Source organism: Zonotrichia albicollis, chromosome Z, assembly GCF_047830755.1.
Source record: "Zonotrichia albicollis isolate bZonAlb1 chromosome Z, bZonAlb1.hap1, whole genome shotgun sequence".
Taxonomy (NCBI): Eukaryota; Metazoa; Chordata; class Aves; order Passeriformes; family Passerellidae; genus Zonotrichia; species Zonotrichia albicollis.
This window is the reverse complement of record NC_133860.1, coordinates 81,877,762-81,904,803: the sequence shown is the minus strand read 5'-3', so window position 1 is coordinate 81,904,803 and position 27,042 is coordinate 81,877,762. Positions and strand designations below refer to the sequence as shown.

The 27,042-nt window shown below is 39.1% G+C and overlaps 1 protein-coding gene across 2 annotated transcripts in view; it reads right to left on the bottom strand.

Moving 5' to 3' along the window:
- Positions 1-27,042, bottom strand: part of EDIL3 (EGF like repeats and discoidin domains 3) — a 237,723-nt gene that overhangs the window by 160,064 nt on the left and 50,617 nt on the right. For both annotated transcript variants that reach the window (XM_074533230.1, XM_074533231.1), the window contains exon 2: positions 8,640-8,768. In XM_074533230.1, coding sequence (XP_074389331.1) covers positions 8,640-8,768 — 129 coding nt within the window. The remainder of the gene's footprint in view (positions 1-8,639; positions 8,769-27,042) is intronic.

Here is a 27,042-nt window from a genome sequence, read left to right as displayed (position 1 = left end):
GTTTGCATGCTTTTCTGAGTATTTGTAAATTAAAATCTTGGCATCAGTGTTGCAGCTTTAACCCAAAATCTGATGCACTGCTGAGTCCTTCATCCCTCCAACTGAACCAGGGCCTGGGGATGTGTTTTGGCAAATAAACCCATGCTCACAAACTTTGTTTATCAAGGTCTCATCCTGAGCAGTAGGCCTACCAACAAGGGGCTGGATGTTTTCCATTTGCCCTTTTAATTAGATGCATAAAATACATAAAATCTCCTTCAGGGTGGGCAACTGCTTACCCTCTAGTGTGTGACCTTGCCAGTTTGCACCCTCCAAATTAAAAAAAAAATTGCAGGCAGAAAAATAGGAAAATTAATTCCAGCATGGAGTTCATTCAACAGAGCATTTCTCATTCAGGTTTTAAAATTTTCACTACCCACAAACACTGTGCATGGTCACATTGACCAGTGGTACCATGTAGGCTTTTTAAGGTCTGTCATGTATTACAAAACGCTTTATAAAAGAAATATTCTGGTGAAACCCAACAGAATATTGAGCCCCTTTTTTACAAGTGCCAGCAGCATTCTGGGATGTGTTTGAAAGAGCACTGGCAGCAGGTGAGTGTGGGTGATCCTTCTCTTTGCTTAGCAAAGGGACACATCTGCAGTAGTGTGTCCAGCTCTGGATCTCCACAGGACAAGAGGCACAAGGACATTGAGGAGCAGAGGGACACAAAGATGGGGAAGGAATTAATTGCAGGATCCTTCATGCAAAGAGGCACCAAAAGGGGCAAATTAGAGGTGAGGAAGTCATCACCCAACTCTGCTCAGCTTTTGTTGGGTCCCTCCTGCAGCCCCGTGCCCAGGGGTGCTCCCTGCTGTGCCCCACAGAGCTGGCCAGGCTGAGAGGCTGCAGGGAAGGGCCACAAAGAGGATCCAAGGGCTGGGAAATCTGACTGGGGGGAAGGAAGGCTGAGAGACCTGGGCTTGCTCAGCCCTGAGGAGAGGAGGATGAGGCTGAGAGACCTGGGTTTGCTCAGCCCTGAGGAGAGGAGGATGAGGCTGAGAGGCCTGGGCTTGCTCAGCCCTGAGGAGAGGAGGATGAGGCTGAGAGACCTGGGTTTGCTCAGCCCTGAGGAGAGGAGGATGAGGCTGAGAGGCCTGGGCTTGCTCAGCCCTGAGGAGAGGAGGATGAGGCTGAGAAACCTGGGCTTGCTCAGCCCTGAGGAGAGGAGGATGAGGGGACACCTCACCCCGTGCTCCCCTGGTTCAGGGGTGGCCACAGAGTGTGACTGTGGTCACAGGGGTGCAAGGGTGAGGGGAGAGACGAGGATCTGACTCCATGTTTCAGAGGCCTTGATTTATTATTTTATAATATATATTGTATTTAGACTATACTAAAAGAATAGAAGAAAGGATTTCATCAGAAGGCTGGCTAAGAATAGAATAGGAAGGAATGATAACAAAGGTTTATGGCTCAGACAGAGAGTCTGAGCCAGCTGACTGTGACTGGCCATTAATTAGAAACATCCAACATGGCCCAATCCCAGATGCTCCTGTTGCATTCCACAGCAGCAGATAATCAATGTTTACATTTTGTTCCTGAGGCCTCTCAGCTTCTCAGGAGGAACAATCCTAAGGAAAGGATTTTCCATGAGACGTCTGTGACAACAGAGGAGGGGGAGACTCCCTTTGTGCGTGGAGCCCATGGAGAGGACCAGGGCTGGGGGCTCCAAGGGACTCTGACTGGGCACAAGAGGAATCACTTTCCCCACAACCATCAACCACTGGAATCATCTCCCCAGGCAAGGGATGGATTCCCCAGCATTAAACGTTTTTAGGATTCAGCTGGGCAGGGCCCTGGCCCATCCTGCCTGGACCATGATTTTGCCAAGAAAGCTTCACCCAGATAATCCTTGAGGTCCCTCCCAACCTGGGATTCTACGACTCTGTGAACTCCCAATTTTGCACACTCTTCACAAATTGTGACTCAAAACCTTATTTTCACAATGGATTTATTGTGAATAATCAGCATCAAAGGCAATTTTTTGGGCAGAAATATTGTAAATTATGACTTACAACATTTTCTGCCCTGCAATCAATGCCATTTATCAAGCTATTCTGCTTGCATGCATTCAGACCATTCAATTTAGATTTTTTCAATTTAGATTTTTGTGCATTATGCACTCTTCAGGCTACCCAAAAACTAAATATTAGGACCTAATTTGTCAAATTATTTTTATTAATATATATTGATTGCTTTTACCAGGGCTCCATAACCTATGAGAACATCTTGATTATGTGATAATTTCTGTTTAAAAAATGTGTTTTGCAGTTAATTCCACATAAAACACTGCTGTGCTGTGTAACAGAAACATGAAGCCCTAGGGTTTAGGCTTCAGAATAGAGTGCTGAGAAATGCCTCAACATGCTGAAGACCTGCAAGGAAGAATTCGTTTTCAATCTCTTCCCTCCTCCTTTCTCTCGCCCTTTTCCCAGAAGAAACTACCCTTTAACCATGGAACCTGATTATTCTTGCTGAATTCTAATAAACACAGGCCCACCTCCTCTCTGATGTGAATCTTCTGTTACCAACAGAGCCATTGAAATGGTTTTTGGGAATATCAGCAAAAGGAGAACAATGGACTTTGCAATTTTTTTGAAATAAGGAATCAGTAACAAGAGAAAAGCACAACAGCTCACTGAAGAATTCACAGTCATGTAGTAAAGTCTTCCTCTTGACAATAAGAAAAGTGGTGAATAAGTTGCTTTACAAAAATTTGGCTAATATAGGAATAAATATAGCCAGTTTGGGCGGCACTACATCCAAAGCAGTGACAATAGGTGCTGAAATTTGGAGTCCACACTCTATTTCCCAGTATCCTGGGCAATCTGCAAAGGACTGTGTTGCACTAAGGACAGGAGTGCCAGCAGGCCAAGGCATGTGATTATTTCCCTAAAATCAAATAGTAAAGCCTGGAGAAGAAATTACAAATGAGAAAAAAATTAAATTTCACAAAATTACACTTAAATATATTTGGGCTTTTGGGGTTTTTCCATTTGTTTCCTTGCTTTTGTTTTTTGGCCTGTGAAGGTGATCAAACTCTGGCACAGATTGCCACGAGAAGCTGTGAAGTCTCCATCTCTGGAAATATTCAAAACTCAGCTGGAAATGACCCTGAGAAACCTGCACCCTTGGATCGTCCATTAAGAGGTGGGTTAGGCTACAGACTTCCACAAGTGTCTCACATCTTCAACTATTCTGATTTTGGGAGGTCCAGTGCTGTAATTTGCATTATTACAGGCTACTTTATTTACAGCTGAGATGAATACTTTCATGTCAACTGCATACTGGATGCACATGACAGTAAGTAACTGGAATTCTTTGGTAAGAGTGGATTCATTTCACTATTGCTACCTTGGAAAATCCATTAGTACACATGTTCAACACGTGGTGCAAGCAACCCTCCTTAAAGAAAGGACAAAACACACATTGTAAAGGCTACAAAAGCATCTTTGAAATCATTCAGTCATTTCTAATCATGGCATTGAAAAGAATCTGCAAGACTGGCAGGAAGTGAGTGACAGGACTTTCATCTGCACTAATTTTTTTCAGAAGCCCTTGTCCTGTCAGTGCAGGGGTCAGGAAAGCAAAAGTGGAGACTTAGGTTGTGCAAATAAAGCCACAAAGCAAACAGATCAGAGCACAGATCCAGGCCTAATCCATCTTACTGAATTTTTATTTAACAGCATGAAAAGGGAAGAACTGCTTTGATTCCTGCGTTTCTGGCTGCGAGACAGCAGCTGTCAAAGAAATAGTTTACTTTGGATACTGGGAAGACTGAAGTGATTATGGAAAACTGCAGTGTGCCAAGCCAGGAGCCCCGCAATCACTTCTTAATCACTTGGAGGAATAAAGATGCCATGGGAGACTGCCATCTCTGGCTCACCTTTCAACTCTTCTCCCTTCTCTCAGCCTCCATGCTGCACTGAAACCCAGCTCCCCTTGATCATTAACCATAAGATCATTAACTTGCCTTTCCACCCTTCCAAAATGCATGCAGGCTTTTTTTTTTTCCACCATGTTTTTCAATAATGAGATCCTCTCAGTGAGAGCTGACATAAAAGGTACAGACACTTTCCAAAAGGATGCTGGCAGCCCATTTGACATCTGTTTTTTTTTTTTTTTTTTCACTTAAATAAACTAAACATGTTCACCAGTTTATCCTCTCAGACAGTTATTGAATTTCAGACTTGGAAGATCAAAACCAAGTAGTTTTAAGATGCTCAGATTTCAAATGTGAACATGGTCAACCCATGCAACACACTCTCCTTGCCTTATGGCATAATAAAGTGAAAAAAATATTTTTCTTGCCATTAAGGTTGTGTTTCTCCCCTTGTTTTCCCTTATGCACACACTAAACAAAACAGGAGCAGTTTTTATTTCAAAGAAAACTCCCCCAGTGCCATTTTATAGATCCCCTCGTGTGCTGTCCATGGCTAATTAGTAACCAGGTTGACCGGCAGAACATTAAGAGTTTTCCTGAACAGGATTAATTAATTACTCCTATTAATTGTCTGTAACAGTTGTTGTTTATTGCATTTTGATATTTTACATGATTCCTGAGAATGACTTGTGAGTTATTTAAAAGATGTAAAATCTGCCAACTACTCTGTAATGCATTTCAATGCCAATATCAATTAATCGAAAAATATTTTGTTTCAATTTAGGTTAAAATTAGTTTCCATATATGTAGGCAGGAGTCTGCTGAAGAGTTAACTTGGACCATAGTGTTCTTATTATCTTTGGAAAACATCCTGCTATTTGGAATGTTTGATATAATCACCTTTTATCTGTTTAGCCAAATCCTTTTTCACCTCGCTGGAGGATGTGCTGTGCTGAAAACAACTAAAACACACATTTTTCCTGCCTCTCTCTATCTTGTCCTCTGCCAGTTTATCAGATATTTAAAATCTGTTAGAGCACTGAGAAACCTGCACAAATATGGTGATATTACAGATCTACCACCTCATCTCAAATCTTCTTGCACAACCAAGTTTGGTATATAAATACACATAGGAAATAAAGTGAGATTGCCATTAAGAAAAGAGTAAGGTCAGAACGGGAATACCAATTTAAAATATGCAAATTACTCTCACAAGAATTTTTTATAAATTTTGGTTTAGACAGACGCAAAGCTACAGGGTCAGTAAAAAAAGAAGTATGGCAGAAAAGTTATATTTTTCCATAGGTAAATTTATAAAAACACATAATTAGTTAAACTTATTAGCTCGAAATTGGTATTACTATGAATAACAATAAGGTTACTTTAAATTTTATGTCTATTAAGGTAATAAAGGAAGTTGCATTCTGGAGAATCCATGAAGCTCCCAAACTGTCTGGAGTATTTGTTGGTCTGTTTAGGGAAGACTTCTACCTAAATGTTTGATCTTCCTGGGTACTTGTATGCATCTATTTTTTTTTCCCTCTGCATAGTTCATGGCTTGCTGTCTGAATGGGACTGCCTTTTATTTACCCACATTAATGCATGATTAAGTAAAATCCCTGTTGTCTTTTACTGTGAAAATCCTCCTGTTCAAGGTATGTCCCTTGAAAAATTTATGACTTCCCAGCAGGTGCCCGAGTTCAGCAGTGCATCCTGCCATTGCACAAAGTCTCTAATGAGGGGGATGCAGACAACACCAAGCTGCTTGTGAATTTTTTTTAAAAAAAATTTCTGTGCAGCCCTTTTGAGGGAGACAGTGGCACACGCCCTTCACTTTTTTTTTGCTTTTTTTTTTTTAGTTTGTTTTGTTTTGTTTTTGTGGGGTTCTTTTTTGTTTGTTTGTTTGTTTGTTTTTGTTTGGTTTTTGGTTTTGTTTTTTTATTGCTGTTGTTGGGGGTTTTTTTGAGTATTTGGGGTTTTTTTCCTCACCCTCCTCTTTTCTTCCTACATGGTACCCCCCTGACATCCTAACCACTAATTTTTAATTTAGTGTTTTCCACTGCACAGAAAAATTGTCAAGAAGGCCTTTTTGAGATATGAGGGATTAAGAGATTAGCTTTTGGGCAAAAACTCATTAAAAAGCCGAAGAGAAGCAACCTTTGCTCGCATTCCCTCTTAATTCATACATCTAATAAACACTCTTAGTAAAAGTGATCACTCAGGGTCTTGCACTCCGGGGCTCCCCTAGACACATCTTATAACATCATTTTACTTTAAGCATTTCAGTATTTGAATTAATTGAGCTGACTGACTAACAGCTTACACTAATCACCATTGTTTTCATAGTAAAAAAATCAAATCATTTTCTTGAAATGACTTTTTTTTTTCCAGTGGCTTATATGTACAGGGTTACAGAAAGCAGAATGATATTTTACTAAAAAATAAAAGATTATTTTACAATCTATTTTTAAAGGTTTTAACAAGGCTAGACTGAATCTGTACATGTAGCAAACAAGAAAAAGCAGAACTGAATTAACATTCTGGATTTTAGTTACTATAGGAATATGAAATAGATTCTTTATTTAACAAGTGTTGTCTTTATTTAACAAGCAGATATTCCCCATGGATTGCAAACTAGAAATGTAGCATCCTGCTTCTGTAAGTCCTGTGATTGCCACACATTGTCAAGTTATTTACTTATACTTCAGTCTGTTTACCAAACTGAGTTTTTGGTGGAGTGCTTGAAGATTTCAGTTAAGTATATGTGTATTTTTTAAAGCCCTATTAATGCTCATCTGCTAATTACAGTGACAATTATCACAATATGATTTTTTTCCTCCAGATTCAGTCATGTTTGGCATCCTCCCAGTCATATGCAATGCAATTTCCTGCCAGCAAAGTACACAATAAATCCAAACTTTTCCTGAAGTGAAGCCCTGTCTATGCTGTTTTAGGGTAGCATGACATATATCCGTAGAATAAATTCAAGCACTGATAAAATTATGGAAAAGGAGTGGAAAAGAAGATTTGAGGCAGTGTTTCCTGGCTTCATGTGTGGAAAACAAGCACCTCCTTGTGCAACTTAAATTTTGGGTGGTAACCAACTACAACAACATTGTAGAATCAGAAAAAAATTGCAGTTGGTGTCTGAGGTTGATCATTCTCCCACAGGAACTAGCTCCATTTCTTTGCAGAAAGTTTAACTTAAAAGGAATCAATTTAAATCCAAATTCCCTTAAAATTGCATTGTGGACACTTGGAATTCACTCTAAAAACAGCAGTAGCAACATTTTCATAAAAGGGAATTAAAAAAAAAACTCATAAAAAGAATAGCGCTTTATTTCTGGACTAAGTTCTTCTCCCTTTACCCATTGGCAGAGACATAATCCACATAACAGTGAACCTTGGTTCACTTTGTGTAATTTTTTAAAGAATATTTATTAAATTAAATAATTAATTATTTAAAATGAGATGCACACATATTTAGGACAGTTGCATTGTTCAGCTCAGCTGTGACAGTTCCATCATTTTGCTCTGTAAACATCTTTTTTGCTTTCTTTGGGATAATACAAGACCTCAATTAACTTTCAGTGAGCTGTCTACATTTTCCTTCAGATTCTCATTTTGTCCTTAAGTTTTCTTAACACAGAGGCCTGACCTCCTGGATATTTTGGATCTACCACTCAAATTCAGGTTTACTTTGAGTCAAGTGCACATCACAAAATTTCAGCACATTTGACTTGTGCTCTACGCACTCATCGTTAATTAGAGCCTCCAAATGGAAAGTTATTTTGAAATTCGAGCAAGTGACCACTTTATGTTATTCTGGGTTTCTCCTATGCTGGTCCTGCCTCTTAATTTGTATAAGAAATCAGGCTTTACTCCAGACATTGGCATAAAACTATCAGAAGTGAAGATTTGAGGGGTGCTGGTTGAAGAAGGGTACATAGAATTATCACAGAATTACCTAGAATTATCTAGAATTGATCTTTGAAAAATGTGGGTGATGTTGAAGTCCATTATGGAGTTTTTTGTGGACCACTGGACTTTTCTGAGTAATTATATTCTGCAGATGCCATTTCAACTTAATTGCATAGCTTTCAACTGTTAATTGTTATAGAGATGGCTATGACACAGATATAAAGTTAAAAACCCCAATAATGATCAACCTGAAGACCCCATTGATGCCTTGGGATTTTAGCTTTTATAATTTCCATGTATTTGCTACCCTGCAGTTCTTTAGTGTGTAACTCCAAAGTCCACATTCAGTGTCAGCTGCTGCTGTCCCATTCTGGGCAGACACAACAATTCCTCTCCAGGCCTGGCAACCAAGGGCACCTCACTGCCCCAGGGCCCAGAAATGCAAACAAAAGTGAGTTGGGTGGGCAAACTTGGGGTAAATTACTTCATTAGCTGAGGCTGGAATTGTTAGATTAACCCCCAATGTACAAATGGACCAAACTCATAACAATGTGAAAACCTATGAGTCCATTTTTGGGTGTAGCCCCTGGGACTGCCCAAAATGTTCCTGAAGGCCCTTCAATAAATAGAAATGCTTTTCATTTTTATCTATTCGGGCCTCTGTATTAATTTAGCCCCAACAAGGCATCACCACCACCACCACCACCACACAGAACACCACGGACAGGATCGCTGCTTGAGCAGCCGCAGGCCACTGGAGCCATTTCAGCAATTTAATTTAATTTTCACTTACCAACCTCCACAAGGCTGGAGCAGTTGGGATCTGTGAAACCCTGGGGACACTCGCAGGAGTAGAAGTTGTCATTGAGCCCTGACAGGCAGATGCCACCGTTCTGGCAGGGGTTGGAGTCGCACACATCCGCTGTGGGCACAGGGAAAACAATATTTTTTGTGGAAAAGCGACCAAAAATTACCCACAAGCTCTCACCACATCAGATTTTTGGTAACTAAGTACAGAAAGAAAGGGCGAACTCTTATGTCCTTTGAATGACTTTTGGCTGATTCAGTTTTGTATTTATTTAACAGCACAGCTCCAGGTAATCATCTACCCCTAATCTTCCACCCCATAAAATGTGGTTGTCTTAAAGTCAATCCATCTGCAAAAGACAATAGCAAATGGTTATTTATTTATTTTTTCCAACTTGAAGACTTTCATGATATCTACAGATTTCATTCTGTCACCACTGGGATAAATGGAAGCAATCCTAAAGAATATCCCCTAGGCGTTGGCCAGCTTTAATTTGGTAGTTTTTCCCAGATAGTTTCTCTTATATTTACATATATTATTATCCATCTCAATCTTCATCTTTAAAGACAGGTTTATGCTCTCTGCTGCTCAGCACAGCATGTAAAATTTACAGTATTTTGTGCAGTAAATGCATCTGAAAGAACGATCTACAGGTAGACAATTATTAGAGAACAAGTACATTGTTTTCTGTGAGGTTTTTTAATTGAAAATTGCCAGGGTTTTTTCCATGTAATTGAAGAGATTTATGGAAATTATTTTGGTTTATGTCATCAATACCATGTCAGCAATTACAGCATGTTTTGGATTATATTGTTGGCAAACAGCTCAGGATTTCAACACTTTTCTTGCACGTGGATTTCAGATTAATCCTTGGTGTAAGAATTTACATCTAAACATTGTTTGAGAAATGTAGGTGATGCACGAAAATGCCTTTATGAACTCTGCGCAGCAGTTTCACAGAAAAACTGGAGCTGTGCAGTAGTTTGCTGGGTTATTTGCAGCTTTATTCAATTTTTTTGTCATCTTTAGGGTGCCTTCATGACACAGAGAGCTGTCATGCACTTGATATTGTTTTGTCTTAAAGACTGTCCGGCTGATGGAGAAGCAAAGCTATTTTTGAGAACAGTAAATGGTATATTCTAACTGAATTTAAATAAGCCAAGACTTCTCATTTTCTGCGTTTCTTGCATTATTGGGGTAGCAAAGGATGCTTGTTTATTACTTTATGGGGATTAGGCAATTGGTTGTGAAAGAACAGCTACTATTAAATGAATCCTCTGACAACTGTATTCCCATACCTCTAATTAAATTAATAAACTAAATTGCATCTGGAGCAGGAACACTTAGTATGCAAATCCTCATGGATATTCTGATTAAAATGAGAGAGGATATTTTTGCTACATATTTCCTGATTTGGTGTCATTCTGATTTCAATAATGCCATTGGCGTAAAAGGCAAAAAGACAAAAATGCTCTTTGAATTTGTGAATTCTACATTGAATGACAAGCAGAATTCACACAAAATGTTGCATTATATTTCCAGAAACTGAAATCTCCTGAAATGACCAAAGTGTGGACAGTCAACTGCGTGGTTTTAATTTGTGTGAAAATTCGTGTTGGCTTTTTCAGCCTGAAATAAAGTGACCCGACCTGCAGTTTGGGACTAATAAAGCAGATGTTCTCCTCTGTTAACAGCCATTTATTTCCATGTTCAGGAAATAACTGCACTAATTGCTCTTTTGACCCACCACCTTGGCCTGTCAGTCAGTGGTGTAATTTTTGTAATGTCATTGTACCACAGAAATCTCAGAAATAAAGTGAATAAAGAACACATCTAAAGAGAATGAGTTAAAAAAAAAAAAAAAGAAAGAAAGCACAGGTAACTAAAAGTTCCCCCCCAAAAAAACCAACCAAAAAAACTAAAAAAACAAGACAAAAAAAAAACCAAAAACAAAAACAAATCACCACAAACAAAGAAAATAAAACAAACAAAAACCAACCAACCAAACATACAATTAAAAAAACCCAACAAATGAAACCAAAACTAAACAAACAGAAAGCCAAGCAAAAAACAGCTTATCCTGTCTCATTCACATAATGTTAATGAGGATTAAAGAGGAAAAGTTCTTCTGTAAACAACAATGGTTAAATAATATCATAGTACAAAATCAAATATGATGCAGTCAGAGAAATAAGAAGCTGCACAATTCTACTTAAGAGGAGGTACCAGGCTGTGCAAATGTTGAAACTTAAATTTTCAAAAATCATGTAAAATGTTATCTCCGTTATTTATAGTTTACTGTCTGTGAAATGGTGCTGAACAAAATAAATATCACCTTTGAATCAACAAAATCTTCCTCAATTTCCTTTTGTGCCTCTTGAGAAGACGTTCATACTGAAATATTGAAATCTAATTTGTTATACATTCCACTGGGTTTGATGAGCAGAATTTGATTTTGAAGGCTCTGTTATTAGTAAGAAAAGATGATATGGGTGCATTTTGTCTTAACACAACTGATAAAGGGATTTGCTACCATTAAAATGTGACACAGCTTTTAGCACTACATTGGTTTTATAATTTCACCTGGGATATTTTGTGAATGGAAGAGTAAAATAAACCCAAGAAAGGAAATATATAATTTACAATAAATATTGCAGGAGTCTGCTCTGTTGCTGATGGCTTTCCATTGTGATTGGCAAGATGCTGTTTGTGTAACAGACTGTGTAATTTGACAAATTTCTGCAAATTAAACAAACACTCCAGGAGAAAATTAAATTATTTGAAAAGAAAATCTAAAGACTAATTACTATTGCACTTTTATTAAGATATTCTGAAAGGATTCCAGTAAGACTCAATGTCGAATGAAAACAGTCATTCATGTTTGTCTTCCCCATCCTGACTGACCTTGTGCTTTTCTTTACATGGCCTCTCAAGTGTAAAAGTGTCTGAAGACAATACATAAACCTTTGGGACTTCATTTAGTACCAAAGGGTCCTAAATGCGCGGGATTTTAAAAATTATTTTTGTCATTTTTCTGCTCCTATCTCATTTCTTCATAACATTCTGAAGTCAAGTTAATCTTTGAGCAAATTGTCCATCCACTGCTTGGGAACTAAGACTGGTTAAGAACAACAACAAAAAAAAAAAAGCATGACAAAAATAATAAAATCAAAGAGATCCATGCAAACTCAAAATTAGATTTTTAATTAAGAACCTTCCCTAATTCTCCAAACTCAGGAAAAATTATGCAGCAAAACTCAAATGAAATGCTGATAATATTTGCTCTGTAATAATACCTAGGATTTTTTCTTTAAGAAATATGAAGTTTTTTGCACATAATGAACAACTCAACCAATGAACCTGGACCTTTTCCATTAAAGGCACTCAGAGAAAAACTGTTCTGCAAGTCCATCATACTCTTTTCCATGTGTTCACATAACTACTTTTAAGCCACATGCTTTTCAGTCAAATACTGAATATACAACTACTGCTCCTTTCCACAAGCAGGTAGTGGTGGGGAGTTGAGTAGAAGTTGTACATCCACTCTTTACTGAACTTTAAACTTTTATATAACGTATTTTTGATCCCACAAAACCCCACAGAAATGGAATATTGCATGCTTCCTGAGTGAGGAGTTTAATTCCTTGCTTGACAGCAGAGGACAGGCTGAAAGAAGGAGCCCAGCCCTTGTGTGTATAAATAATGCAGCACTCTGTGATGTTAACAGTTAGCCCATCAATCCTTGTCAGGAACAGAAATTCACAGTTTATGAAAACAACTTTGGTGACGTGAAGGCTGAAGGAGATGGGCAGGGGGAGAAGTTCCATCCCTCAACCACCTGCACCTTCATAAAGCACTCACCCTAAAAGCAGAGAGACCAGCCAGCTGCCCTTATTACACACTAATTAATTTGCAGTGAAAAAAAAAAATTAAAAACATGAAAAAGAATTATTTAATCCTACTTAAAGCTATTCACTATTTAGTGTTACGATTTCTGGGGCAGAAATACCTGGCAAAAGCTAAGGTATCCTGAATTAGGCCTGAGAGAAGCATTCCAGTCCCCATGCACAACATCATTAGCCTGAAATGGAGACAATTTCCCTCAACTATAACACCTAGAATGATAACTATTAGGCTTTCTGGCAGAACTGCTGCTCTGAGAGACATCTGCTTGAGACAATGATAGGATGATAAAGAAAGAAACCTGCCTTAAAAAATCCCGTGGATTCACATTTCAAAACTGTAATGATAGAAGCGATTGAATAAAGACCATTCTGGTGTCCAGGCCGTGTTTCCTTCTATAATTTAAAAATAGAGCACATTCTGTGAAACAGCAAGTGTGCATGGAAAAAATCAACCCTCTTTATTCTTTCATGTAATGGGCATTAAATATAAATATGAACACATTGAGTATACATTATATAATGAGGCAGTGAAATTCACAGCAGCTGATACTGAGGTAAATGTGCTGATGCTGTAGCTGCAAAGAGAATGGCATATGAGCTTATGATGTTAGACACACAGATTTTTAGGGAGACACAATTCTCTTTCCTGGTATTCTATACAGTGTGTGCCTTAAAATTCAACTTTTCGTTCCACCATTGATGGGAAGAGGAGGGCCATCATTTCTGTCTAAAACAGCAGCCATAATTGTGCTCAATTTCCTATGTGGCTACAGAAATATGGCTTATTTTACAAGCCCTTTCAAAAGAAATAAAAATAATGGCCATTCGCTTTCACGAGAATAAAACTTGTTTCAAAAGAGAAATCTCCAGGCAGCACCAAAAAATGAACAGCCCAGGAAACAGCCAGTCTAGAGAAATCTGGTATAGATATAGCAAAAATAAGCACCAGTTCTGAAGCTAAGAAGAGCACCTAAGCTCCAGAAGAAGACTGAGAAAGTACTTACCACCTGTAGCATTCTCATGTTAAAATCAGTTTTCAGAAAAAGAGCTTTAATAGTTTTCTGATTTACAGAATCATCTGCACAGTGCCCAAGTTCACACCTATTTCTCCACAGCAGAGCCATAAATCATGTTGAAGACACACCTGTGCAGAGATGCAAAGTGTGAACATAGAAACAGATGAGCTCTGCAGTTCTTTTTAAGAAATCTGTAAGCTGTTTCTTCAGATTTAATGGTGAGGCAGCTAATTTGTTTCTCCTAAGGTAAAAAAGACAGTTGGAATAATTAAATTGTCTCCCTTATTATTTGAAAAATAAGGTTTCTAGATACCAATAGCTCATCCACCTCCTTCTGCTTCTTTCCTAGGCTGATTTGCTTACTATGCAGGTAGAAAGTTCAGCTAAATTTTTAGCTAGAGCACTCCTGGCAGAGTGTCTAAATGGTTTTAGAAAATGCATCAAGCAATAATGTCAACTTTAAATGTCCACTTGCTGGACAAGAAAACTAGAGGAGAATGTAAATATTAGAATAAAATTAATTATTTCATCACAGGTCTCATGAAAATCACAGGGGTTACTTTTGAAAGCCTCTGTGATCAAGAGATTCCGTGCACTTAATGTGCAGCAGGTAGCTGTGGTGGAGAGCTGCAATGAGCTCGTGTAAAACCAGGTGTAAATTTTTTTTTCTAATTTTAACTTTTTCTGGTCTCTTAATCTGAAGAGATGCAGCAGCTGATTTCTTGAAACCTGGGATGGCATTACAAAAAGAAAATCAGATTATTCTAATCAGAGAATTACTGTTTGAATTCCACTCTGGGACTGGGTGGAAACATTAATTCTGGGTGAAGATGAAGAGCTGATTTAAGATTTGAATTTAATCTAACGGTACAATACTGTAAAAGTGTGTCCCTACTTCAAGAGTTAGAATAAAGCCCTAAACTAATGTCTGCAGAGATTAATTTCTATCATAATAAATCCCCTTCTGCCTTAAAGAAGTATAATCTCTTGCCTTTCTAAAGGTCTACACTATGAGCTACTTTATTAATTTGAATGTGAAAGAGCAGCAGGTCACTGCACTTCAGCCTGCTGTGTTATAGACCTTTCAAGCATCTGATGTTTGACAATATGAAACACAAGTAGAAACAGAAAACAGCTTAAAAAGTAAACTCTTCTCTCTTCCATAGGTTACAGAGAGTTCATTTCTATGCCAACAGGCTCTGCAGGGAAAAAAAAGAATATGAACTATTCCTGTCATTTCACATCTTCATTAGTAAAAAATGGATCAAAAATGATTAAAGGGGGGAACGTGGTTATATAACACGGCTCTGAATATTTTTACAACTTGTGGGAAATCTTTCATGCGCAGGCTGCTGTGCAGATTTGAGGAAAGCTGCCATCAGTCGAGACAGTGTTTCATCAAAGGAAAAAAAAAAGAGAGATATTCCCCTGCCTGCTCAGCTGACAGCACTGGCGACAGCACCCCCAGCACCCAACCCCAGCCAGCAGCAGTGATGCCTCCTGCAGAACCAGGGAGAGGGAACAAAATTGCCTTTAATGAAGATACCCTGGTCCCCACCAACACAGCCTCCCACATCTCTTCTCTCTGCATGCTCAACAAAGATGGCCAAAAAAATTACCCAGGCAGTCCCTGCACACTTTGCTTTGGTTGTGGTTGTTGCTCACCTCAACACAGTGGAGTTTCATGTTCACACAGTTTTTTGGCCACTTGCTAAAACTCAGGTGAATAAACCTGCATTTCTGTACCTGTTTGCATTTAAGGTGTGAAAGAAGTTTATGAAAAGGAATAAATAAGAACTTAAGACAGAGCAATTAGGCTAAACTCTCTCTCTAATAGTTTGTTTTGTTCTATTAAAATTTTCAGAAGATATTCCAAGAAATGCTTTACCATTTCCAGTCATCATTTCCATAATTTCTTCATCCTTTACTTTTAAAGCTGATCAGGAGATTTTTATCATTATGTTCACTTGAAATGTCTCAGTTAATAAATATTCAAATTTATCGCCCATCCCATTTTCCACAGAGGAACAATGAATGCACATAACTTAATCATTAGCACATCCTTCAAAATTAACAGTTATAAGTGATTGTGATCCTTTCTAGACAGGTGACATCTCCTTTCCTTCTTGTCCTTACAGACTTAAAAGTTTTCAGATGCACATATTTTTACTGGTCTTGACTGTTTTCTCTCGACTTTCAACCTTCATTTCATCAGTGAAGGAGGACAATTTAAAACAAAACCCATACACTTACTGTGGATTTATTACTTTTAAATGAAAATTCACAATTTTAATCCACATCTTAGATCTTGGTTTAGTCTTTCAATTTCTTTTTTTAAGATCCACAGCATTTCAGGTTGGCAATTTGGAAGAACTAGAGTGTATGTCTATATTTTTGCATACACATGTATATTTATTTTCATACTTTTATATTTATACCTACTTTATATATATGGAAATGAAAGTGGTTTGTTCTTCCTTTGTTTTCTGCACATTAGATGTACTCATTCTCTGGTTGCTAGGCAATTTTTAATCTTAGCACTGGTGAATTTATCTTTTCCCATCCTAAGCAAATCCAAATTTGAAAGTTGAGCAATTAAAAAAAGTCATCATTAACAGTTTTTAAACTCTGATTATGCTTCATTATACCCTTCTATCTGCACCAAAATGAAATACTGTAGAATGTAAGTTCTAAACATATTCTCATTACACTTTGAAAAGTATTCATTGATTTCTAGTTACTTCTATTTTTGGATATCCACTCCTTAACACCTTATTTGGCAACATGTTCTTACAAGAGATGTCAATACTATTGAAGTGATGATGGTTTTCATATTTACAATGTATAATAATTGTGGATTTTGCTTCAGGTTTAATCACTTCCCTCCATGTGATCCCAATAACCAGGCACTGGATCAGAATCAGAACCTCCACTTGGATTCAGCTTTTCTGGGAATGGACCCAGCTCATCCCCACAAAAATCCATCTGCAGGCAGGAATAAAAGGAGCGTAGGATGTGCAGGCAACCAGGGATTCCCTTGCAAAACCCACCAGCACTACAGAGGATCATTTTAACCCACATTCCAGCACTGAACATGCTTTCCTACATGGACAGCTTCCACAATCCCCTCTTTTATTACACCAAATCCTATGCATAAAGAGAATAAAGCAAAATATTCTGTAATTTTTCATCATTACAGTTAACAAGTCTTACTGCATTAATTTCACACATTTTTTGGTCACATGGATTTTTAGGAAGTCCCGTCAAAAAAGACACATAACCTAAAGAGATACAAAAGAAATGCCAGTTTTCATCATTTTCTTTCTGATTTTACAGGAAGGTGATGCTACTGATCACATTCAGAATATCAATTAGGCACTGCAGAGATGAGCCTCTTGTGTGAGAGATATGAATTAGTGAGGGCATTACAGCTATCAGCTGCAATAAAGAACTGATTCTGTTTGCTTTGGACAATGCAGCTGGCAGTACCATGTAAGCTCTGTGGATGAGTGATGAAAATCCTCTGGGTCATTTTTGCTTTCCTCTGGAAAGGACAGATGCATTTTTTACCTCATTTGTTCCAACTTGTCCACAAACAGAATGAAATTTGAAACTTTTATGCTTAGAAAGACCCCTGTATAAATTCTGCTAAATACTTGCAAACAAGATTTCTTCCCAGACTTTTCTCAAAAGATATGAAACTTAAATTAAATAATGAATAATGATTTAACAATGAATCTACCAGGTTTATTGCAAATTAATTTAGTTAATTGTAACTAAAGCCACCAGGCAGAGCCCAGGTTGGGCCAGCTTGGAAGGGCCCACGGTGGCTCAGCAGGTGTCACCTCCCTGCTCCAGCAGGGCCACCCCAGAGCCCAGGGCATTGTGCCCAGGGAATTCTGGAATGTTCCCAGGTTGGAGCCCCCAGAGTGCCTGTGGGCTCTGCCCAGGGCTGGCTCTGCCTCCTGTGGGGGGAATTGCTGGGATCAGCCCTGCCCAGGGCTCTGGGGCCATGGCTGGGCCTGAGACACACAGGGATGGACAGAGACAGACAGGGATGGACAGACAGGGACAGACAGGGACAGATAGGGACAGACAGACAGGGACAGGGACAGGGACAAACAGACAGGGACAGATAGGGACAGACACAGGGACAAGGACAGACAGACAGGGACAGACTGGGCTGAGCTCAGGCTCTGCCCGGGGCTCTGGGGCCATGGCTGGGCCTGGGCCTGCTCTGACCTCTGCACACAGGGATGGACAGACAGGGACACAGGGATATTCAGGGACAGACAGGGACACACAGACACACAGGGATGGACAGGATAGACAGGGATGTGGGGGCACAGAATGTCAGAAAATAAAAACAGTGCAGAAGGTAGTCTCACCCCTGAGGAGTTGCAGCTGTACTAACCACCAAAGATTAGGAACAGGCCTGCCCTTAACAGACCACAGCTGTGTCCAATAAGAAGAAGAGTGCTACAAAAGAGTGGGTTAGCTGGGTGAGGAAAGAGTTGGAGTTTGTTGGTTGTGCTGTGAAGAAGAAGGAGATGTCCATGAGAAATCATTGAGAAGGTATAGGACTTCTGCAATAAAATGAGACACTGGGACAGATGGAATGCACAGGGAGATACAGAGACACAGAAACACCCTGGGACACCCCAGCACAGGCAGGGCTGAGGCCTCTCTCACTGGGGCTCCTCTCCAGGCTGAGGAGCTCCAGCTCCCTCAGGCTTCCCTGGATCACCTCTGTCCTCCTTCCTCCTCTGGGGCTGCTCCAGGAGCTCCCTGTCCTCCTGTCCTGAGGAGCAGATGGACACTGCACTACAAGAGCTGTGAGCCTCTGAGGGCACAGAATCCATGCAGCAGCAGCAGCTTCTGACATGAGGACACCTAAGCCAAGGTGTAAATATGATAAATTCATTTGCTGCTCTCACGTTGTAGGTGCTGCCTCGCACTGTTACAGCCACAAGGTGGTTTACAAGAATATTAAGTAAGGAAACAGTTTATGTGTGCCAAAACCTCATCTCAGTATGGCCACACTGCACAAACAAACGGTATTCTTGGCAGTGGTTTTTAATTGACTTTTATTACCTGCTGTACATTGTAAACCAAGCTTAAAAGAGCTGCTTGGAAATCCTCACTGCTTCTATGGAGCTACATTTGAAAATGAAGAGCTGAGAACAGTCATTGAGAAAGGATGAAAAAGGAAGAAGTCAGACAGAAAAGAGTAAATTACAGATGTTCACAATTGGAGTGAGCAAGAATGAGATACTTTTACTATACTCTATCGTAACAGGGAGCTTAAATGTTATTTTAATATTGGTACACATAGATCCTGGACTGCTGAGCGAGACAAATCTGTTTCAGCTTCTGAACACAGATAAATATTCCCAAAGCAATCAGTTTGTTCTCTGGCATCATGAGATGACCAAAATGTGGAGGAATGAAGTGCAAGATAACTGCTTCTACTCACAAGACCAAGTCATTAACCTGCCCTTCAACATCCCAGACACATCCCAGAGGCCACAGCAGACCTGGAAACAAACTTGATCTCCCATTCTGGCTTAATAGTGGTGAAAAAGCACAAGGAGGTTATCTAACTGGTCTCTATTTGTTTGTTTGTTTGTTTTTGTGTTTTTTTGTTTTTTTCCCTGCAGCTTTGCTTTATTAACTGCATCCAGGTAATGTGGTGTGGTTGTAAAGCAGTGAAATACAATGTAAACCATGTTAATTAGAATAGGATGCCCACATCGTTTCATGTTTGACATGCAATTGCTGGTTTTGACACTTAACACAGTCCTATGTCTGCACATAGAGAATGTATTTTTACAATGCAGAACTAAGCATAAAATAAATCCCAAAAGTAGGGAAAGACACTAAGAAGGGGGTGAAGATAATGAATATTATTGATCCATATTCACAAAAAAATTAAGCTATTACAATAAAATAACAAAATTAATTCATTTCTTCATCCAGTGTACAGGAAAAAGGGAAGGAAGGTGATTACAGTTTGATGGATACAAATAAAGTTATAAATGCACGTCAGTGTTTACTGATCCTTTTCCACTTTCCACATCTGTGAACATGGGATGTCACAGCAGAGGACTGTGGGGTTTTTTCAGATTAAGAACAAAGTCTTTACATGGATTTGTATGGGATTAGCACTGGGCCAGTGGAATATGTGTGTTCTCTTTATATACTTCTGTGATTACCACCTCTCTCCTACTTCTTCCTGTTCTTCAGCTTATTTTTAAATGTGTTAATAGAATTAACTTCATTCAGTTTTCTTTCTCCCTTCACCCAAAACACAAAATGCACAACAGTTCAGCCCCCAGCCTAAATTTATGAGTGTTTTTATTTTTTGCCATTGCTGTACAGCAATTTATGCCAGCAACAAACAACACAGTAGTTACAGCACAACCAGGTGATTAGAGAAGCCTCATTATTCACCAACAGAACATATAAAAGAGTTGTTGTGGGTGCACAAATATGTTGCTGCAGCCTGATCTTGACAAAGACACCACAATTAAAATGACTGATAAATGGGTTATAAAATTCCAGTCTGAATTTCAACGTATTTCTTCTCAAATGAAGGTATTAAATACAACCCAGGGGCTCATTAGGGAGTTCCTTTTTCCCCCTCTATTTGTGACCCTCATTAAAGGAATCACCTGTTATTTTTTTGTATGTTGTAGTTAGGTGTTTGCCAGAGGAACTTTTCATTTATTGGAGTGCAGCAGTACAGGGTGTTATATATATATATATATATATTTATATCTTTATATATATATATATATATATATATATATATATATATATATATATATATATCTTTATATATGTATATTTTTTTTTTAATAGGTGCTGATCCCTCCCTTTCCCAAAATCAAATTATTGTCTGTGCACTCCTCTGTATTGCTGGAACCTACAAACATTTTAATTGATGCCATTTCCATGCTTTGATATCTTGACCTCAAACTAACTCTGAATATTCATTTTCCAGTGAGCTGTCCCAGACCACGAGGCAGTTACACCCACAGTTAGTCACCACCTTGAGGCTAGGACATCACCCTTGCCCTAAATTCAGCTTTTTTGCCCCAAAAGATGTTCTGTTTGGTGCCAGGATACAGCCGCTGCTGTGCTGAGCTGTCTTAAATTCAAGGAGTGCCCAAGACTGAACATCCTGGATGATAAAAGCACTGTTTGCACAACACTTGGCACCCCTGCAGGATTAAGGACCAATGAATCTCCCAGCAAAGTTGGAAGCAAAGAAACTCTTCCAGGGAGCTGGATCAGAGCGCTGGTGCCGGGCCATGAGCTGTTACACAACAGCTTCTAACGAGATCAGCAGAATCCATTTAAATCCAAAGGGTACCTGCCCCACGCTGCTGCCAGCCCAAATTAAATCCATTAACTCCATGGTGTTGCTCCAGCTCGATATTGTCAACAGCAGCAGCATTTGAGTTGTTTTTATCCATTAATTGAAGCACAATTTTTTAAGACAATTTCTTAGGGTTTAATGTCCTCATAGTATTCCTTCTACCCTTTCCTCCAATTTCCTGTCTCGTTTTCAATCCAGCAATGTTTAAACCACATTTTTCTATTTCTCATATGTTTCTGATTAGCTCTTTACTTTTTAGCCAGACCTTTTTTTTTTTTTTTTTTTTTTTATTTCAGCCTTGGTTGGTAGTGTTTGTCTTTCCATTTGTGTACAGCCTTTTTATGATTTTCCCCTCATTACCTACCTGCTACAGCTTTCTTGCTATGCAGTTTAAAGCTATTATTTTTAAGAAGCATCCAGAAACACTCGAGCCTTTTAGTGTATTCTAGTAGCATATCAATTATGTCTCAGCGGTGTTTCGGAATGTCAGGTTACTAACCCAGAAATTGCTGTAAATGGCTCCTTCTAGTCTTGCTTGAAACCAAATATGCAAGGGGTATGCAAGAAAATTTGGAGAAATCAATAAAAAAAGCATTTATCCCCTGCTTTTGTTGTGCAAAAATAAAGCCCAAAAGGAAGCAGACATTTATTACGCTAGACAAAGGTATTTGCTGAATTCTCCTCCTATGTTATTCAGAAATAAAATTATTTTGGTTATGAAAGCTGCATTTGAAGCACCAGTATATTTCGTAAAGTTCAAGAAAAGTCAGCTCAAACAACAATTTCTGCATTTTTCAACCTGTTTCTTCTTTATTCACCTACCCTGGTAGGTGACTGAAAGGAAGACAATGTGATATGAATATTTTCCTTTCAGCAGCTGCCAAGGAAGGCTGACAACACTGTCTGGAAAGCTCAACTATTGAAAGCAATCTTCAAGGCATCACAATAGAAACCATCTTGAGTTATTATAGATCAAAGCCAGGCACTATTGCCCTCCACTACAGCTCTATTGAAACTTGCTATGGATGAATACATAAAACTTAAACATGAAGTAAATTTGGTAAGTTTCATTGTCAGGAGTGAAATGAAAACAACCGGTCTTCCTAGATAAAACATATTAGCATGAAAATAGATTAAAAACTGGGATCAAAGTGCTTAAAAGTAAACAAAACCATGAAAGGCATTGCATTTATCACTGCTAGAGACCTCTGTATTTATCTTCAGAATCACTGGTTGTAGATTGCAGTTGTAAGCATTTCTGGAAATGCTAATCTATTCAGCAGCATGAGATGTATCTTCCATGAACTTTTATTTCCTGAGGTCTTGCACTGCTTCTATTTTTAACAGGAAAATTATCAGTACCTCTTCACAGTCATCCACTCGTTCATCAATCCACCTGATACCTGGTCCCATAGAAATCAGGTACTTTCTAATAAATCAGGTCTAAAGATTATTGATTCTGATGTGGGTTTTTGGTTTGTATGCTTGTTTGTTGTGTGGTTTTTGGTGGTTTTTTTTTTTGATTGTTTAGTGGTTTTGTTGTTGTTGTTGTTTTTTTGGGGGGGTTAGATTTTTTTGGGGGGAACTGGGTTTTTTTTTTGTTTCTCTTTGGTTTTGGTGGGTTTTTTGGTGGCTTTTATTTGTTACAAAGCCCTGCTCCTGCTGCAGCTCCAATCAAGTAAACAGAACCAAACACAGACTAATAAAAAGGGTGTGTGGAACCAGAAACCACCTCTGTTTATGGCCATCCCAAAACCAAGACAAACAAACCCAAAAAACAAACCTAACAACAACAACCTAAAACAAAAACAAACCCAACAACAAAAACCTAAAACAACAAAAAACCTGCAAAACTACAAAAAATCCCACAAAAACTGTATGAGGTCTATAACTGAACTCCTCATAGGTGATTTATCTAATCTTTCTGCTGCCCACTCTTTAAACCCCATTGCCCATCAGTCTGTATCAAATATTCAGATATTGCCCAAGAGGTGAGATACTTCTGATATACCAAAGATAAGTGATTTCACTCAGCTCTGCCATGAAGAAAATTAAAAATTAGGCAGTGGAGGTTGTGATTGGATTACACCTGGCTCTATGTGATGAACCTTAAAAAACAAAAACCAAAAGCGAGTGACACAGATTTTCTAGATACCAAAAACCTTCTTTCTGGATATTACTGTCAATAATTGCTTGATTCTACCTCCAGTTCTTGCTGCTTCTATAATGAGTGACTGAAAATGCCTGCATTCCTCTTCTAGTAGTATATTAAGCACTTTTGCTAATGAAATTGGTTTTTATCTCTCTGAACAAATTTGGCAAGAGCCTGGATGTTTTGTTAGCTTGAGTGTTTGGGGTATTTTTGTGTGTGTGTGTTTTTGTTTTGTTTTGTTTTCTGCCTGCACCTCACTGTTGCCATGCAGGTCAAAGTTCCAGGTGACCATAAAAAAGAAGCAAAAGAATCAAACATTCTTCTTTTCAGTGGCAGACTGCAGCAGAGAATCTGAGCAGGGCATTTCTCAGGGCAGAACAGACCCAAAAGATCTCATAAAGAAATGAGATCAACCCTTATGCATGGTCTCATTTCCTCCTAGAAAAGTGATATTGACTGATTTTTATTAAAGTTCTGTGGAAATATTAGGAAGTTCAGTGGATTTGTTTATATTTTGCTTTGTTGTTTTGTGTTACTTTGTTTTCTTTGGTTGCTTTGTGGGTTTTGGTGAGCAAGGGTGGCTTTTGCTATTTCTTTGAATATTTTGGGCTTATTTACTGGTTGTTTTTTTCTTTCCCTTTGTTTTTTGTATGATTTGGTTTGGTTTTGGTGTTTATTTTTTGGGTTTTTGTTTGGTTTGGTTTGGTTTGGTTTTGTTTCTTTTTTTTTTTGGGGGGGGCTTTTGTTGAGTTTTGTTTTGTTGGTTGGTTGGTTTTGGTTTTGTTTGTTTGTTTGCACGGTTTTTGCTTTGCTTTGCTTTTGTTTGTTGTTCTGTTTTGTGCATGTGGGGTTTTTTTGGGTTTTTTTTGTTTGGTTGGTTGGTTTTTTTGTTGGGTTCGTTTTTGGTTTGGTTCTTTTTTTTTGCTAAAGGGAAAATACAATCCCTGTCAGAATTAAGATCTAAAAGGCAGTCTACCATTTCCACTCTCCTGCATGCCAGAGCACTTTGATATGGACTACTGCCCTGCCAGAATCCAAGCAGGAAAAGAGATGTCTTGTCAATTGCTAAGAATTCACAGAAAATTCTTACAAATCCCAATAAAAAACCTCACCAACATCCAAACATTGTACTATTTTAGATGGCTATTTAAAGAATGCTGTTTGTGATATTGCTTTCAGAAGGTCTGCAGTTCAGCATTTGAGAAAGGACACTCTAACAAATTCAGATGCCTTGACAGTTGGCTGCAGAGTGGCTCACACAAGTGATTTCCAAATGTGAAATTCCAATTCTAGATCTTCTGAACAAGAAGTGTCACAATAATCCTAACATTTCAGATGTTTACCTGACCTGAAGTGCAATTTGTTCCATGGACATCAAAAGGGCTCTTGAAAGACAAAGCAGTCTCCTGCACTGAGCATCTTGCAGGTTTTGCGCTCCTAGTCTTGAACATCAAATTAAATAGAAACCAGGCTCACAGGTGCTCCCAAATCAAACTACTTCTGTGAACACTAGCTGGTTTTAGTACTGAGATTCATAATCCTTTAGAAATGTGGTGCTTATTATCATTTTGGCATTCAAAGTGTTTAGCTAATACCAGCGTGTTCACCAGCCATTTGGGCACAGCAATTTTGTCACACTGCTCCTCTCACTTCCCTCCTTCCCCTCACTTCTTATTTTCAAACAAACAAAACTGCCAGGATATGTCAAGATCTCCTTTAAATGCCCATGTGGCTAACATGTTTCACAGAATCATTTAGATTGGAAAAAACATCCAGCCCTTCCCGGTACACCTCCAGGGATGGGCACTCCAAACCTCCCTGGGCAGCTCCTTCCAATGCCTGACAAGCCCTTCACTGAAGAAATTCCTCCTGATGTCCACCCTGGGCCAGCCTGAGGCTCTTCCCACTTGTCCTGTCACTGGGTGCTTGTGACACCAACCTGGCTGCACCCTCCTGTCAGGTAGAAAGCAGGTGGTCTGCCTGAAATGGTTTTGCTTATTTTAAGTTGGACTGCTTTCTGAACTCCAGCCTACAAACCCGAAACAGGGAGTAACGCATTGGTGAGCAATATTATGCAGTTGGTTGTCCGGTTTTCTCGGCTGTTTGAGGGGCCTGGAAAGGCCCGAGGTGGCCTTGGGGCAGCCCGCGTATCAAAGGACGAGAAGAGGCTTCAGTTCTTCTTTCGGTTTTTATGTTTATTAATTGTTTATCTAAAAGATGTTCTTTCAGCCGAACAGAGATCTGCTCAGCAGCCAGCCATGAGCACACTGTCTCGTCCTCCGGACCGCCACGTATTTTTATACCCGCTGTTACATGTACAATATTTATCATTTTTCCCCAATACCATTTATTCTCATTGCTGGGTGCACTCTCAGTAATAACCAATCCAAGAGTGCCACCATGGCCAAAGAAGATGGAGGAGAAGAGGAAGAAGAAGGAGGACAGGGCACACCCCAATTCCTCCATCTTACTTCTCTAAACCCCCCTGTACATAAATCCTAAACCCTGTGTCTCACCCTCTAATTAGCTAATCTTTTCGCCATTCACCCCGGTGAAGTCCTCTTATCTTCATACAGGTGTCGTCCCCCGTGTAGGGTCAAAGTCCAGCCACCAGACACTTCTGGCAACATTCCAGGACTCCCAGGCCCCCCAAGGGTGGTCTCGGTGGCCCGGCATCTCAGGACTCAGATCCTGAGATCCCACAGTTGGTGAGCAATGAATATTATGGGACCACTGAACTTAGAGCATCTCTGCTCCTCTCTGGAGCTGCTCAGAGGGAACACATCCACTCTCCCATCTTTCTCCCTGTGTCCTGCTCTTCTCCTGGCTCTATTAGCTCCTTGCAGTCCAGCTGGGAACCACAAGCACAGGCAGGAATTCTGCCTCCTGGAGACAACACACCTCACTCTCTCCCTGCAATACTGTGGAGCGGATTTGGAATGTTCATTATGTGTCCAACTTGATGCAAAAACTCCAGCTTGAAGCAAACACCAACCCTGCTGTCTGGCCATCCTCTTTCACAATGCTGGCACTTCCACAGAGACTTTCTGCTCTGAATTCCTGGCCTTTTCCCCCTTTTCAGAGAGAATTCCAGGCCGACTTTAATCTCCAGTGCTTTGCCCCCATGTAGTAAATAAATAGGCAGTGATATATTCCACTTAATTACATGATAAATGACACCAAAAACCTGTCCTGTGGGAAACACCAGCAGAGCAGTGGCTGATCCTGTGTCTGCTGCTGCCTGCCCTTCCACAGGCAGAATTTCTGGATCAGGTGAAAAGAAAAAATAACAATAAAACAGACTGCCAAGCCACCAAAGGAACACCTCACAGTGCAAGAAATGCTGCCACCCCTCATTGTCACAGCAAAAAGCAGAAGGTGTGAAATAACGTCTTCTCCTCCAGGGCTTTTGTAGGATTTTGTGATTAGCAGGATAAAAAAAAAAAAAAGTAAGAAATATAATAATTTTAGTTTCTATAAATGAAATGCATTGGGATGCCAGTGCTTGTGTTTTTATTACTTATTTATGAAGCTAAAAACTGACTACAAAGTTTTCAAGGCTCTCTTGAAACTTGTTTTTTAGTTACAATGCTCCTGTGAGACTTTCTTTCAGTAATGTAATATAATGTAATGTAATCCCATGGGACACATTTTTATGTTAAAATGGCAAAATAAAATTGTCACTATTACCACCACATGCAGGACGTGTTAATTATACATGATAGACTTTAAAGTCTGTTATTACTTTCTACTTCAGTGCTGAAGGGATTAAAAAAATAACAAAAATATGGGGATGCACCACTGACAGGTTAGTGATTCTTTGGTTGCACACCTACAAGCCAAAAGCTTAATTTAATTAAGTTATAAATATGATTTTTATTCTATTATGAAAAACTCAAGAACTCCTTTTCTGTGTGCAATACAAATCCTT